Here is a 13,191-nt window from a genome sequence, read left to right as displayed (position 1 = left end):
GAACAGAACCATATTAACCTCAACAAAAAGGCTCAGAATTACAAAAATGATAAAAACCTGCTTTATTTGTAAATGAAGATGTGCACCTGGGGGGTATTTTACAAAGAAGAAGAATCTTTTTGGAGCTCAAACTCAATCAAAACAGCAACAACGTTATAAAATAAAAGTGCACAGAACATTAATAAATTTCAATAAGAATGACAAATGTGTTCTTTAAAAAAAATTAAAGAAAAAAAATAGTGAATAATAGTGTTTTGTTTTAGTCTAGACTTAGTGAGTGGAAATCAGTTTTAATTTTATTCATAATTACCACTGCACAGTACCTCATACTGTAGGTAATAAAAGGATTATGATGAATAAGTACCTCAAACAAACCCACTTCAAAAAATCAGAGCTCTCACTTTCAAACATCCAGAGTGTTTTTCTTCTGTTTTGAACAGTTTTCATGTCTCACGGCGTTCTCACTGTTTGCTTGATGTGTTCTTCTCTTGTGTCTCTTCACCTTCAGTTTGTAGGTTTTGGTTTTCATATAAATCTGACGTCTAAAGACAAAATAGCATCAATATTAGTTTTTGTTTTTAGTTCTAAAGTGGTACTAAAAGCTTCCCCTGACAATTAAATCATCCCGAATAAAAGAGCCATGGCAGACACAACAAAGAAGGAGGCCACGTGTTGAAAACATTTGCTGGAGTCATGTCGTCATCTCTCATCATGTGGTATTTGTTGTGAAGCAGAAACTGTGAAATGCATAAAGATTATGATCATGAAACAAACAAAAATCTGACCTGTTTTTTTCCTGCAGGTCAAGTACAAGGAGGCAGGGAAGAAAGAAGCCAGCAGCTCTCTGTACCACCGGCTGCCTGAGACTCTGGAGACGCAGCGGGTTAAAGAGGTTACTGAGCTGCAGAGCGAGGTACACACATCCATTATTCACTTTCACTTATTCACATGCTCACTTTTTTTCCCTGCAGCAGCTGAAATGAACAGTCTGAACTGTCCTGATGTTATTTCATGTACAGACAGATTTGAGACAAACCTCTTGTCTTCACCGCTCTGCTCACTCCCCGTCCTGCAGAAGCTCAGACTGAGTGCAGCTTCACAGAATTAATGAAAGAGTAATATTTTGCACTTTAAAAGCACTTGAAAGCAGTGGATATTTGCGATGCCGTTTGCAGCCGGTGCAGCAACAGTAACATTTTATCAGCATTATCTCACTGAGGAACACGAGTGTTTATGTGATGTAACTCAGATATTCAGCATAAATCATCAGAGAACTGAGTCTCTAATCATGGAAATATCACACACTCTCCCATGATTGTTCCTTTCTCTCTGTTGCTCCACGAGTGCATCAGTTTGTTGGTATGTTGGGATGATAAATTGGCTCCAAGCTGCTCGGTTTGGATACAAAACACCCTGTGGAGTCAAGCAGTAGCATGTTCATTTATTTATTCTTTCACAGGCTCCTGATTAGTCTCTCTGCATGTAGTAAAACCAAGGATATGAAATTCCAATAAAAACAGCAAATCCTCAGATTTAGACTCTGCTCTGAGGAGCTTTCATGTTGTGCTGGTTTTGGAGGCCCCTGTAGACAAAAGTGGTAGTGTTTCCACAGCCGTACCCACAAGATATAATGTCAAAAATAAAATTATCTGAAGAAAATATCCTCCATAACTGGCTAATGTACTGCTTTTGCTAATTGTTAAACAGCTTCCGGGTGGCTGGATGAAGCGCCTTTCAAGCACAAAAAAAATTCAGATTCAGTGTAAAATCATAACAGCAGAAAAGTAAATTAAGATTATGACTGAACTGAATTATGACTCAGCTTGTTTTGTTCCACCTTCCTCTGCCTCCTTCAGAATAAGTACAAGGAGAGCGGGAAGAAGTCGATGTCGTCCAGTTTGTACGCTCAGCTGCCACAGACGGCTGAGACGCAGCTCGCTGCCAAGATGTCCGACCTGCAGAGCGAGGTAACACACACATTTACACGCGCTACAGTTTGTTTTATTCCTGACGTCTGAATGAGTTTGATCTCGTCTGTCACGTGTCCCCTGCCTTTCTCTGTCCAGAGTAAATACAAAGAAGACGGGATCAAAAGCCTCTCTCAGAGCTTCTACTCTCAGCTACCAGAAACTGCTGAGACCCAGTTTGTTAAAACTGTCTCTGAGCTACAGAGTGAGGTGAGGAAAACGGCAATTACGGCACTTCTCCTTGTTTACTTCTTTTTCTTTGTTGTTTCATTGGATTTAAGCTCAGGACCTTCTGGCTGTGAGGTCAAACTGCTGACAACGGAGCCACCATGCTGCCTGAAATACCTTAACAGTCAAATTTAGCACAATTAATCGATTAACGTTCCTCTCCTTGCATTAAACCCTAAAAAGTCATCAAAATTACATATTTAGAAGTTTCTTCTATTAAAAACATTCACTTATGCCTTAAAACATCTGACATGTAACTCTACAGCTTTGCCTCAGTTAGCATGTGTGGATCTATGAATCTGTAAAAATTAGCCCTCGCCTGTATCTCCACACACCCGTCTGCTGTAAACTGGAGCCCCGAAGGCTAACGCTACACTAGCAGCTTATGAGGACAAACTATCATGTCAGAATTATCATAATGAATAAAGCCATCATCTAATTTAGCAGCTCAGCTATCTGTCTAACTGTTTTGAGTGACGTTTGCTGTGACTTTCTCTGTCAACATTTAAAATGTCCTCTCAGCATTTGACATGTGCCATCATGCAGTCATGAGTCACTGGATGCCCGCTGAGGGTCTGCCATTGGTGACTTGTATGTTTTCAAAGTCCCCAGAAAACAAGAACAACCTCTGACCTGCAGTCTGCAGGCTAAAGACGGAAAACAAGCTACCAGCTGTTACCTTCTTTTTGCTTTTTGATTAGTCATTTTAATGTCAGATCTCGCCTCCTGATGTGCAAATTTTTCCACTAAAACAACTTTGTAGCAGCACCGTCACTGCATCTTGGGCTCAGCAACATCCACGACGTTTGTGATTGGTTTAAAGAAATGCAAAGTGAGGCAACAACAGGATGTATATGTCTAGAGCAAAGCGCTGTGGAGAGAGAGGTCTGACCAGGCAAGACTAGTCATCATGTAACTCAGCAGCAACATTAACTTATATTATCAAGCACTCTGCAGATTAGTTGAACAACGGATAAAACACAAGAAAAAAAAACTTACCGGCTGACCAGCATGCTGACTCGTATTCACTGTGTGGATACAGCATCAGGCTTCAGTATAAGTTCTGTGCTTTGGTAAAATTTTTAAAATCATTCTCATGGAAAATGTCCATCACAAACTCCAGTTTTCTCTGGAAGTTTTGCTGGGACTTAACATTTTTCAAAATAGACTGTATCCGTTTCTCTCAGGTTCTTCAGATCACTTGGTAACACATGAACACTTCCCGTTTCTCCTTTTACAACCTTTTGCATGGGATAACAGAACCTGAAACAGCAGCTAACACCTGATGTTTTCTGCAGGCCAAGTACAAGGAGGCGAGCAGGAAGGAGGCGAGCAGCTGTCTGTACCACCAGCTACCTGAAACTCTGGAGACGCTGCACGCTAAAGAGGCTACTGAGCTGCAGAGTCAGGTGCACCTACACACACATTCACTGTAGAGGACATTTTATTAAATATATTACAGCATAAAGAGATGAACATCTCCAGACTTTCATTGTTTGTGTTAGTGGACAACTGAGTTTCTACTGTCTTATAAATCTTCAGTTGGTTTTTTTTTTGTTTTTTTTTATGAATTTATGCAAACATAAACTAAACTTGGTTGGTTAGAAAATCCAACATCCACGACTTCAGAGGCAGCAGAAGAAGTTTAAACCTTTATGTAATTCTTTGCTTCAAATTCTGTTTTATTTCTGTTTCATTTATTGTCAGTACAGCGTTGAATCACCAGGGAGACGTGTCAGAAGTAAAGTAGCTTAGGATCACTGGACTGGATGAAGGCGTAGAAGACATTTAGTTTATATTATCAGGTAACAGGATTCAGTTTTAGCTTGGTGTCAGCCCAGCGTCCTCTCTGTCTTCTTCAGGTGAAGTACAAGGAAGGAGGTAAGAAAGAGCTGAGCACCAACCTGTACTCTGTGCTGCCCGAGACTGAAGAGATGAAGTTAGCTAAGGCCGCCATGGAGCTCCAGAGTGAGGTGGGTGGACGTTTACAAGGTGTGATCTCACCCAGGGGTCATTTCCTCTGAAACATGCCGCAGTGGAACGGTTCAATTTAGCTTATTTAGTTTCATGGTGAAGAAATAAATGTCACATGGATTTGAAGTGTGCTTGTAAACGCATAAACTCTTCCAAAATGTTGCTTTGATTCACAATTTTTGAAAAGCCTTGAAAACCTGCTGTTTTATTGTGACTGCTGACCCCTCACCCCTCTTTACTGGCCAGTAGGTGCTGCAAGTCAACAACCACTAGGCTAAAAACAAGGCTAACCTGGTCTGTTGCAAGATACATTTTGGCCTTTGTCGTGGCTGAAAAGCTGACATCCATAGAAAAGTTTTGTCTCATCTTTAACCAGAGGATCTGCAGATTAATTACGTACCTGAAATGTTACGATCCACGATATGAGCTGAATAAATCCCCGCCATCTTGACTGTACCTCACTGACCACTGCTGTACATCACCACTATGAGTCAGTGTGGTCGCCATATTGGAGAGGTCAAATCTGTTAGTAAACAAATATGAGATCAACTGTAACTCGCTTAATTCTGAACCGATTTTCATGAAACGTCAATTTAATTTTTTTCCCATTGGCTAAAAGAAAACCAACTAGAGTCAATAAAAAGAGGAAAACATTTTATGACCACAGTCTATGTGCATATTCATCCTCCCATCATGGTGTGTTTGTGTGTGTGTGTGTGTGTGTGTGTGTGTGTGTTTGTTTGTGTGTTACAGAATAAATACAAGCAGAAAGGCAGACTGGAGATCAGCAGCAGTGTTTTCCACCAAATGCCGGAGACCAAAGAGATTGAGTTTGTTAAGCAGATCTCTGAGCTTCAGAGTGAGGTGAGAGGCCATGACTGTGTGTGTGTGTGTGTGTGTGTGTGTGTGTGTGTGTGTGTGTGTGTGATTTTACGTATGTGGGAGTGAACATTACATTAAAAGATATATTACTGTCTTTAAAGATGTATCATGTCTGATGTGAGTGTTGTTTTGCTCTCTTAGACAAAGTACAAGAGGGACAAAGAGGATCTGCCCAACACTTTATACTCTCTGCTGCCTGAAACTCTGGAGACTCAGTTTGTTAAAGAGATGGCTGAGACACACAGCGAGGTGGGAAACTCTCTCTGTGTGCTGGTGTGAATATTTTAATGTGTGTTTGCCTGAAATAGCCAGCTTGTGTGTTAGGTTTAATTTTTTTTTTTTTGTTTTGTTTTTTTCCCAACATTCCCGATTAATAATTCACCAAGAGATTCAGCACTGAAGGATTTCGTCCAACTTATGAATCTAACTCACAGCATGTGGTAGATGCTGTTTTCTGCTTCTCTCTTGGTTCTGAGTGTTTCCTTTGTTACTCATGCATCACTAAAACATGACTTTATCTGTTCTCCCCATTGTATTTTACCTTGTGCAAATAATACTTAACCATATTATTTATTAACTGGTATTTCACAACGTGCCTGCAGGTCATTAATGTCTTAATATCCGGAATTTTATTTTACAAATGTTCAAACTTAAAAGTCGTGAAATGGTCTAAAATTTAAATTTTATTCTAAATTAAATTTAACATATGAGCGTGCTGCGTGCATGATTGTGACTGTGAGGCAGGTTAATATTGAGACAGAAATAAAAGAAGGTCAAAACTTATTTTAAGCTCACAGTAAAAAGTGATATTAAACTTGTATCAGAGTGAAGCGTTCGTCCCTTTGTGCTCCAGAACAGTCGAAACATGATGGTGGAACTCAACTCAAGACAAAAGAGTTCTGCTGTGTTTGCAGCGCGGTTTGCTGGACTGTGCAAACCATCACTGTGACATTATTGATCTAATGTTGTCGTTTTCTGTTCCCAGAGTAAATACAAGGAGGCGGGTAAGAAGGAGCTGGTTAACTGTCTGTACTCTCTGCTGCCTGAGACCAAAGAAACTCAACATGCAAAGGAGCAAACTCAGCTGTACAGCGAGGTACAAAACAACCCTCAGTCATTGTCTGTCAAGTTTTTAATGTTTCAACTCAACATCAAAGTATGAGATTCTGTTCACTCAGTCACAGATTTGCATGAGTAACACATTATAAGCTTCCAACATGTTTATCAGCTGTTGGTAAAACCGCCTTCATCTCGGTTTTCGTGTTAATTAGTGGAACAACAGCATCCCTCAACATCACACAAAAAAATCCAGTTTAATCTGTACGCTGGCATTTTAATTAGGTTATAATATACTCACATAATTCATTTCATTTTCATTTTCCAGTGTGAATATAGTCCACCCAGTCAGAACCAGTGCAGCTAATGAGAAAATCATCTGATGAGAAAAGCAGATAGACAGGAAGTGATAGGGCCTATGGGAAATGTGGTCTTAATTACACTAAACCCTTGGCATAAGATAGAGGTTAGCATCATTTTGATCTCATTTTGTTATGTTAATTACGTTAAAGTATCTAATTACAGATGCATTGACCTGACTTCTCCCAAACGCTAATTCTCTACTAATACTCTGCTAATCTGCAGATATCTAAAACTAATACGTTTTATTTTCCAAATGTAAAATCTATAAAACCTCTGTGAAGAACTGATTGACATCTTTCTTTGTTTATACATCAGCATCCTTTTAGAATGAACACGTTCTAATTATAGTGTCTGGACAGTTTATGAAAGAGTTACAGACAGTCAATCACAGACAGTGAACTATTCTATTTCTAATCATAATTAATTATGACATTGATTTGATGATATTTAAAACTGATATTTGCACCATTATATTCATACTAAAACTCCTGGAACCTGTGGGAAGCAAAGCCAAATTTCTGTTGTTCAGTTTCTTTAAGCGCAGTTCAGTCCAAAGATTTGCAACAAAATTGAAACTTGAAACTGCTCGCAATGTGTCTGAAGAACCTGCCAGTTTACGTCTGTGACTAGACGAGATTGTGTATTATCTCCATGGCAACGACACTCTGTAGTTTTGTGCTAACTGCCAACAAATCTTCAGTCTTTTTTGTAGACGGATAAAATTTATAGCATTTTAAAATATGAATGCACATTAAGTTACTCATTACAGTTGCGTTTCTAGTTTTGATGAAACGGCGAAAACATGAAAGGAAGTGTGCGTGGAGAGTGTGTGGTTGAGCAGTGAAGCTTTGTGTCACACAGACACACACAGACTGTTCCAGATTAATGAGGTGATCCTCTTTTTTTTCATCCAAAACTCTGCCATTACTGACAGTTTGTGATGCAGGTGTAAAAATATATTGAATATCACAATATCATAATTAAAAAAGTCAAGTATGTAGCATAATATATATATAAACAATATTTATAGCCGAATCTAATTTGCAACGGCCATTCTAGCACGGCCTTTAAGATGCCAAAGACTCAGCAACAAATACACAAGAGACAGGACTAACTGATTAATTGTTTTAATTTATTATTTTCATTTTCTTTCATGAAAGGACTGTCACCGACTGCTGCATTGTTTTCGTTTTGTGACTCTACACAATTCAAACATTCAATGCCAAAGTTAAAAGGTTAAAAGGAAAGTTAAAAGGAAAAGTAATTTTATGTGAATAAAAAAGCTGCACACGTCAGATTTATTATGTAATAAAGTAGTTCAAAAAGGATGCAAGTTGTCATTTTTCTTAATGTTGTGATAAATATCGTATCGTATCGGACTCTTTGTCATGGTATTATTGTGCGTTAAGTATTTGGTAGGGTTACAGTCTTACTTTGTAACTGGAACTTTCAAAAGGATGGGATTTGAGTCAGAATTTATTTGATGCTTTTAATATTTTGCACAGTAAAAAGTTTTGGGGGTTTTTTTGTTGCAGAAAGCGTACAGGGAGGAGGGTAAGAAGGAAGCCGGCTGCAGTCTGTACGCTCAGATGCCCCAAACCATCGAGACCGTCTTCGCTAAAGAGCTGACCAAGACGCAGAGTGACGTGAGTCTGACTCTGTGACCTTCACAGTGTGACATAAGATAATCTTAGACAAGATAGTTGTCATTATTGTTGTTGTTGCAGAAATAGCAGTGAGTGAAGAGCAGCCTTTGGGTCTTTATGTTTAATTTTTATTTTTATAATCCACCCTGAATAAAACGATGAGAGCTCGGGGGAGCAGCAGGTGAGGAGAGGATGGCAATCTGATTTTTAACTTAAGAGCAAATGGGAGGCATTTAATCAGCAACATCCCAAGATGCTCTCAGTTTGACACGCTGACACACACCTACACACTCACACACACACACAAATACATGCAGGGGGAGTGTGTGTTTGTGTTGGTGTGTTAGTATCATTTTGTCTGCTGAGGCGTGAACGCGGAGAGCAGCTGTGTGGTGCTCTACCGCCTGAGGACACAGACACTGACCTACTGCTCACACACACACACACGCAGACACACGCAGGACCGCTCAGAAAGAAACAACACATAAACCTGGAGCCCTGAGAGACAGAGGAAAGATATCTGGTCTGATGGTTTAATCATCTGTGGACATGTCAAAGTGAAAACTGTACGTGTGAAGTCTCTGGAGTCAGTTTTAGGTCACATCTTCACATCTGCAAAAATTGTTTCTTTGTCTTTATGTTACCCTGAAAACAGCAAAAGGATGCAGGACATTGGGCCTCTGTGAATCATGCATACACACATATTTAATCTTAAATTGTGCAAACAATTTAACTTTTTGTGGCATTCGTCAATAGTTGCTAACTTAAAGTTTGTTCTTAGTTTGTTCCCAGACCAAAATGTAAACCAATACACACAAAAGCCAACACAGAAGAAAATTTTCATATAATTATTTTCCTATTCATTTTAAGTTCCCATCCTGTACTCGGGGGACATAAACTAAATTTGCATCTGTACTCATGTGCACATCAAGGCACCGTCCCCACATCAGCTCCTCTTCTTTAACAGGAAAGAATTCAGTTCCATTAATGTCCAAATAATCTGTGATGCACAGAATCACATCTTGAACGCAGTGGCTGGCAGGCTGGGGGGGTGAACATGACCTGCTGCCCACCTGACAAAGAAAGACATCATAGAAAGACATCCAATGTGAATATGAGACAAATACCACCATGAATCTGGAGAAATGTGTTGCTTTTTACCATGAAGCAGCTGCAGAAATGTTCAAATCACCTGATACAACTGGCGTAGCTGTGGTCTGAGACTGGTTTACAGATGAGGTTTATTGTCTGGTGTCTGTCAGCCCACAGGGCAGAAAATCAAAGCCGGGGGTAAACTGGGGCACAAGCAGGCCCGGTGCTTTCTGGTTTCATGTCTGTTGACCGAGCAATGTAAAGCTAACTGGAGCGTATAACGTCAAGTCTACCTAGACAACAGCAGCCAGACGGTCCCACTGTCTGCAAAACACTTACAATAAAACTGATGTCAGACCCACAGGCTGCAGAACTGCAGGAGAAACATTATGTGATGTCTTTGTTACCAAACTGATTATTATCTGTGTGGTTTACTGCAGCAGCAAACACAGACAGTCAGTCTTTTAAAGGGATAGTTCACCCCTAAATAAAAAAAATTCTCTTCTTCCTCTGGCCTGTAGTTCTTTTTATCCATTTGGATCTTTTGGTGTGAGTTGCAGAGCTTTTGAAATATCAGCTGTAGAGATGTCTGCCTTCTGCACAACAGAGAACTCAGACCATAAACATTGTTGTTGCTGGTGACGAATCTCCTGACCCTGTCACTGCATTCTGCCCCCACCCTGCCCCTGTCGGTCATGTCTGTACTGCATCTTGTGGACACGTAGCGTTAATTTCTGAGGACATGCACCGAATGAACGCAGGATACACGAGGCAGACGTCAGTGATGAGTAGCTATTTGCTGTTTTTGTAGAATGTTGAACTAAAAGGCTCGAAGGAATCAGGATGTTTGTGGGACTGTAATGTAGCGTTGGCGAAGGTTAAAACTTAGCGGTCACCAGGTGAACATCTATACAGAATATTTAGTGGCCAGGATAACTTTTTGTGTCCACAGGTTAATGTTGAACCCTGCAAACAGTGAAACATTCCCACCTTTAACAGGCTGTGTAAAAGGTGCTAACATGTTCTCTGTCAGGTGATAAAGGTCTACCAACCAAAATGTCATCAGTTTTTCTTCACCTTATACATTTTACACTCATTACTGATCTGATGGTTTTGAGAACATCATTTAAACTAAAGCAAACACAGAAGCCAGCAGGTTTGTTTTTCAGGCCTGTTAATCACTCAGTTCATTTCTGCATTCATTCTGTGAATTTCTCATCTTCACAGTTGGAAGCTGCTCGTTTTATTTTTAGGCAAACGATCGAGTGCATTTTCAATCGTTATTCAGCACCAGGCTGAATTAGTCATCAGATATTTTCTCCCTCAATCCATCATGCTCATTTCTCTTCATTCAACTGTCTCTCCGCATCCCTTTCCTCCTTATTTTCGTTTCTCTATTTTTTTGATCATTTCTGTCCTTCTGGCCTCTTGTTCACTCTTTGTCCTCTTCTCTCCCTCTCACTGCGTCTCTGCAGAAGTTCTATAAAGAGAAATATAATCGTGAGAAGGGGAAGTCCAGCTACACCAACATGAAAACACTGCCGGAGGTGGAGCACGCCATGGAGGTCAACAAGAACCAGAGTGATGTAAATGCACACACACACACACACACACACACACGTTTTTGCACTGTACTTCTGAGTGTAATATCACAAAAAAACAAGCTGTTATGTAACAACTTGCTTTGAGATTGTGTGGGCAACAAGAACGAAACACCAGCTCATCTGTGAGGAGTTCAGCATAAAAATGAATCCTTTTGTGCCTCTCTGTTCAGCATGTATTGTCACCGGGTTGCATTTATCCAAAATGCCTAACAATCACCATGTAACTAAGCTCGTTCAGTCTTGTTTTTAACGGCTCAGATACGACACAGACGCTGTCACACATACCTTCATTTTGTTGTCTTTTTTGTCTTGTTTGTTATGTTCTTGTCATCACAAAGCCTCAGACAGTTCAGACTGTTCAAAACTCAGCTGCAAGACTACACAGCACCTGTTTTAGCTTCTTTACACCAGCTGCCTCTTCACAATTTTACAATTTATTTTAATATAGTATTGCTAACCTTAAGAGGGACAGTTCACCATACATACATATATATATATATATATATATATATATATATATAATTAGTTACTTCCACCCCTGCTGAGGAGATACACACTGTCCTCTCAGATCACACTTTTATCTCCTAACATATCTCAGTTTGATTTCAGCTCCGTCTCTTTTGATCTGTTTAATCCTGTTGTTTCTGAACACTGTGTGTTAATCTTGTCTTGTTGTTCTGGTCTCAGGTGAGCTACAGAAAAGGCAAAGAGGAGCTTCATCACTACAACACGGTGGCAGACAGACCTGACATCGTCAACGCCGCCAACGCTACGAAACTGGCCAGCGACGTGAGTCTGCCTGCGTGTGCATGCGTGTGTGTGTGCGTGCGTGCGTGCATGCATGCGTGCGTGTGCGTGTGTGTGTGTGTGAGTGAACATGTAACTGCGTCCCATCCAACACTGATTTCCATGACAACAGTCCCGTTCACCAGCTGTTCCCTGAGTGGAGCCGCTGATTAATTATAGAAAACATTCTGCTGTTAACACTGAACTGTCATTACATAAGAGTGTCCTGCAAGGTGTGTGTGTGTGTGTGTGTGTGAGAGAGAGAGAGAGAGAGTCAAACATCTCCCTAAGAATGAGTGTAATCTCTCGTTAATTTTTCAAGACACCAGCATGTGCATGTATCTACTTTGTGTGTCATTTTTTTGTGTGTGTGTTGTTTGCATATTTATACATTATTTTACATTGTGTGTGTGTGTGTGCGTGTGTGTGTGTGTGCGTGTGCATGTGTGTGTTTGTGTTTGTGTTTCCACAGGTTGCCTATAAGAATAACACCAAGCTGCCAGTTTACAGTGACGGCTCTCTTTTGGCCAGAACCGACATCCAGCACGCCAAGGAGGTTTCAAAACTGGCCAGCCAGGTAACACACATGCACAGACACACACACACGCAGACACAATCTACCCAGCATGCATTGGGTTGATGATGGGGAATGTTTCATTTACCTCTTTGTGTCTCTCTGTCCTGCAGGTGAAGTATAAGGAGAGATTTGACAGACATTTAAAGGGCCAGCGGCCTTGTTACAACCCGCTGGACTGTCTGTCCTTCAAACACACACAAGCTGCTGCCGCTCTGGCCAGTCAGGTGAGTCAACCACGAGGTCACATGATCTGTCTCACATGGCCTCACAGTGAACACAAAGCTTTGTCTGAGATGCATCTTCATCATGTTGTTGGCCCCTTTTTGCATCATCACTGATGTCAACATTGTACTTAAAGGGACAGTCCACCACAAAATCAAAAATACTTATTTTTCCTCTTCACTCTAATCCTCTCTATCTATCTATATAGTTTATTAGTTTTGTAATTACAAACAATATACAGTAAATCAAGCAGGGTCAGGTCACAAAATAGAAAAACACTCAGATAAAACAGGGTTTTAAAAACATGACTGAATGTTGATTTTTTTAAGGGACAGTTCACCTCTGTCTCTACCAGAGAGGACAAGTTAAAAAGAAAACTGGAAAGTATTTCCAGTAATTCCCAGTATCCCTTCTCCTTTTCTTGCCTGTCTGTGAGAAATGATCCCACCGAACGGCCAGAAACACTTTACTATGAACAACTACTTGATCAGATCACCAGGTAAGATCATCGTTTAACCTGACAAAGATCAAAACCAGGCTTTTAAAGTCAGTTTATCTTAAATTTCTACAGTTTGTCTGGTCAAATTAGCAGCTGTAATCTAAACTTAATCTTTCTGCCCCACTGATCCCACAGTTTCCCCGTTCATCCTGCTGATGCCTCACGTCTGTCTCCACTTTTGTCTTCTTTAAGACTCTTGTTTTTTTGTTTTGGTTCAGCAGCTTAAGAAATCTTAGTTCTGGGTTCTTTAACTTGCTGGTAGTGCATCCCAGCACATAGCAGCTTTCAGATATTT

The 13,191-nt window shown here is 40.3% G+C and overlaps 1 protein-coding gene across 3 annotated transcripts in view; it reads left to right on the top strand.

Moving 5' to 3' along the window:
* Positions 1-13,191, top strand: part of LOC146307825 (uncharacterized) — a 59,352-nt gene that overhangs the window by 34,874 nt on the left and 11,287 nt on the right. For all 3 annotated transcript variants that reach the window (XR_014768937.1, XM_084710442.1, XM_084710441.1), the window contains exons 41-53: positions 803-913; positions 1,857-1,967; positions 2,067-2,177; positions 3,494-3,604; positions 4,058-4,168; positions 4,923-5,033; positions 5,193-5,300; positions 6,037-6,147; positions 8,006-8,116; positions 10,684-10,794; positions 11,500-11,601; positions 12,071-12,175; positions 12,286-12,399. Coding sequence is in view for 2 of the 3 variants with exons in the window: in XM_084710442.1 (XP_084566568.1) it covers positions 803-913; positions 1,857-1,967; positions 2,067-2,177; positions 3,494-3,604; positions 4,058-4,168; positions 4,923-5,033; positions 5,193-5,300; positions 6,037-6,147; positions 8,006-8,116; positions 10,684-10,794; positions 11,500-11,601; positions 12,071-12,175; positions 12,286-12,399 (1,428 nt within the window). In the remaining variant the exon portion in view is untranslated. The remainder of the gene's footprint in view (positions 1-802; positions 914-1,856; positions 1,968-2,066; positions 2,178-3,493; positions 3,605-4,057; positions 4,169-4,922; positions 5,034-5,192; positions 5,301-6,036; positions 6,148-8,005; positions 8,117-10,683; positions 10,795-11,499; positions 11,602-12,070; positions 12,176-12,285; positions 12,400-13,191) is intronic.

The sequence above is a fragment of the Lutjanus erythropterus genome, chromosome 21, assembly GCF_056507025.1.
Source record: "Lutjanus erythropterus isolate fLutEry1 chromosome 21, fLutEry1.hap2, whole genome shotgun sequence".
Lineage (NCBI taxonomy): Eukaryota > Metazoa > Chordata > Actinopteri > Lutjaniformes > Lutjanidae > Lutjanus > Lutjanus erythropterus.
The sequence above is the reverse complement of the archived record's forward strand: the minus strand, read 5'-3'. Positions and strand labels throughout refer to the sequence as shown.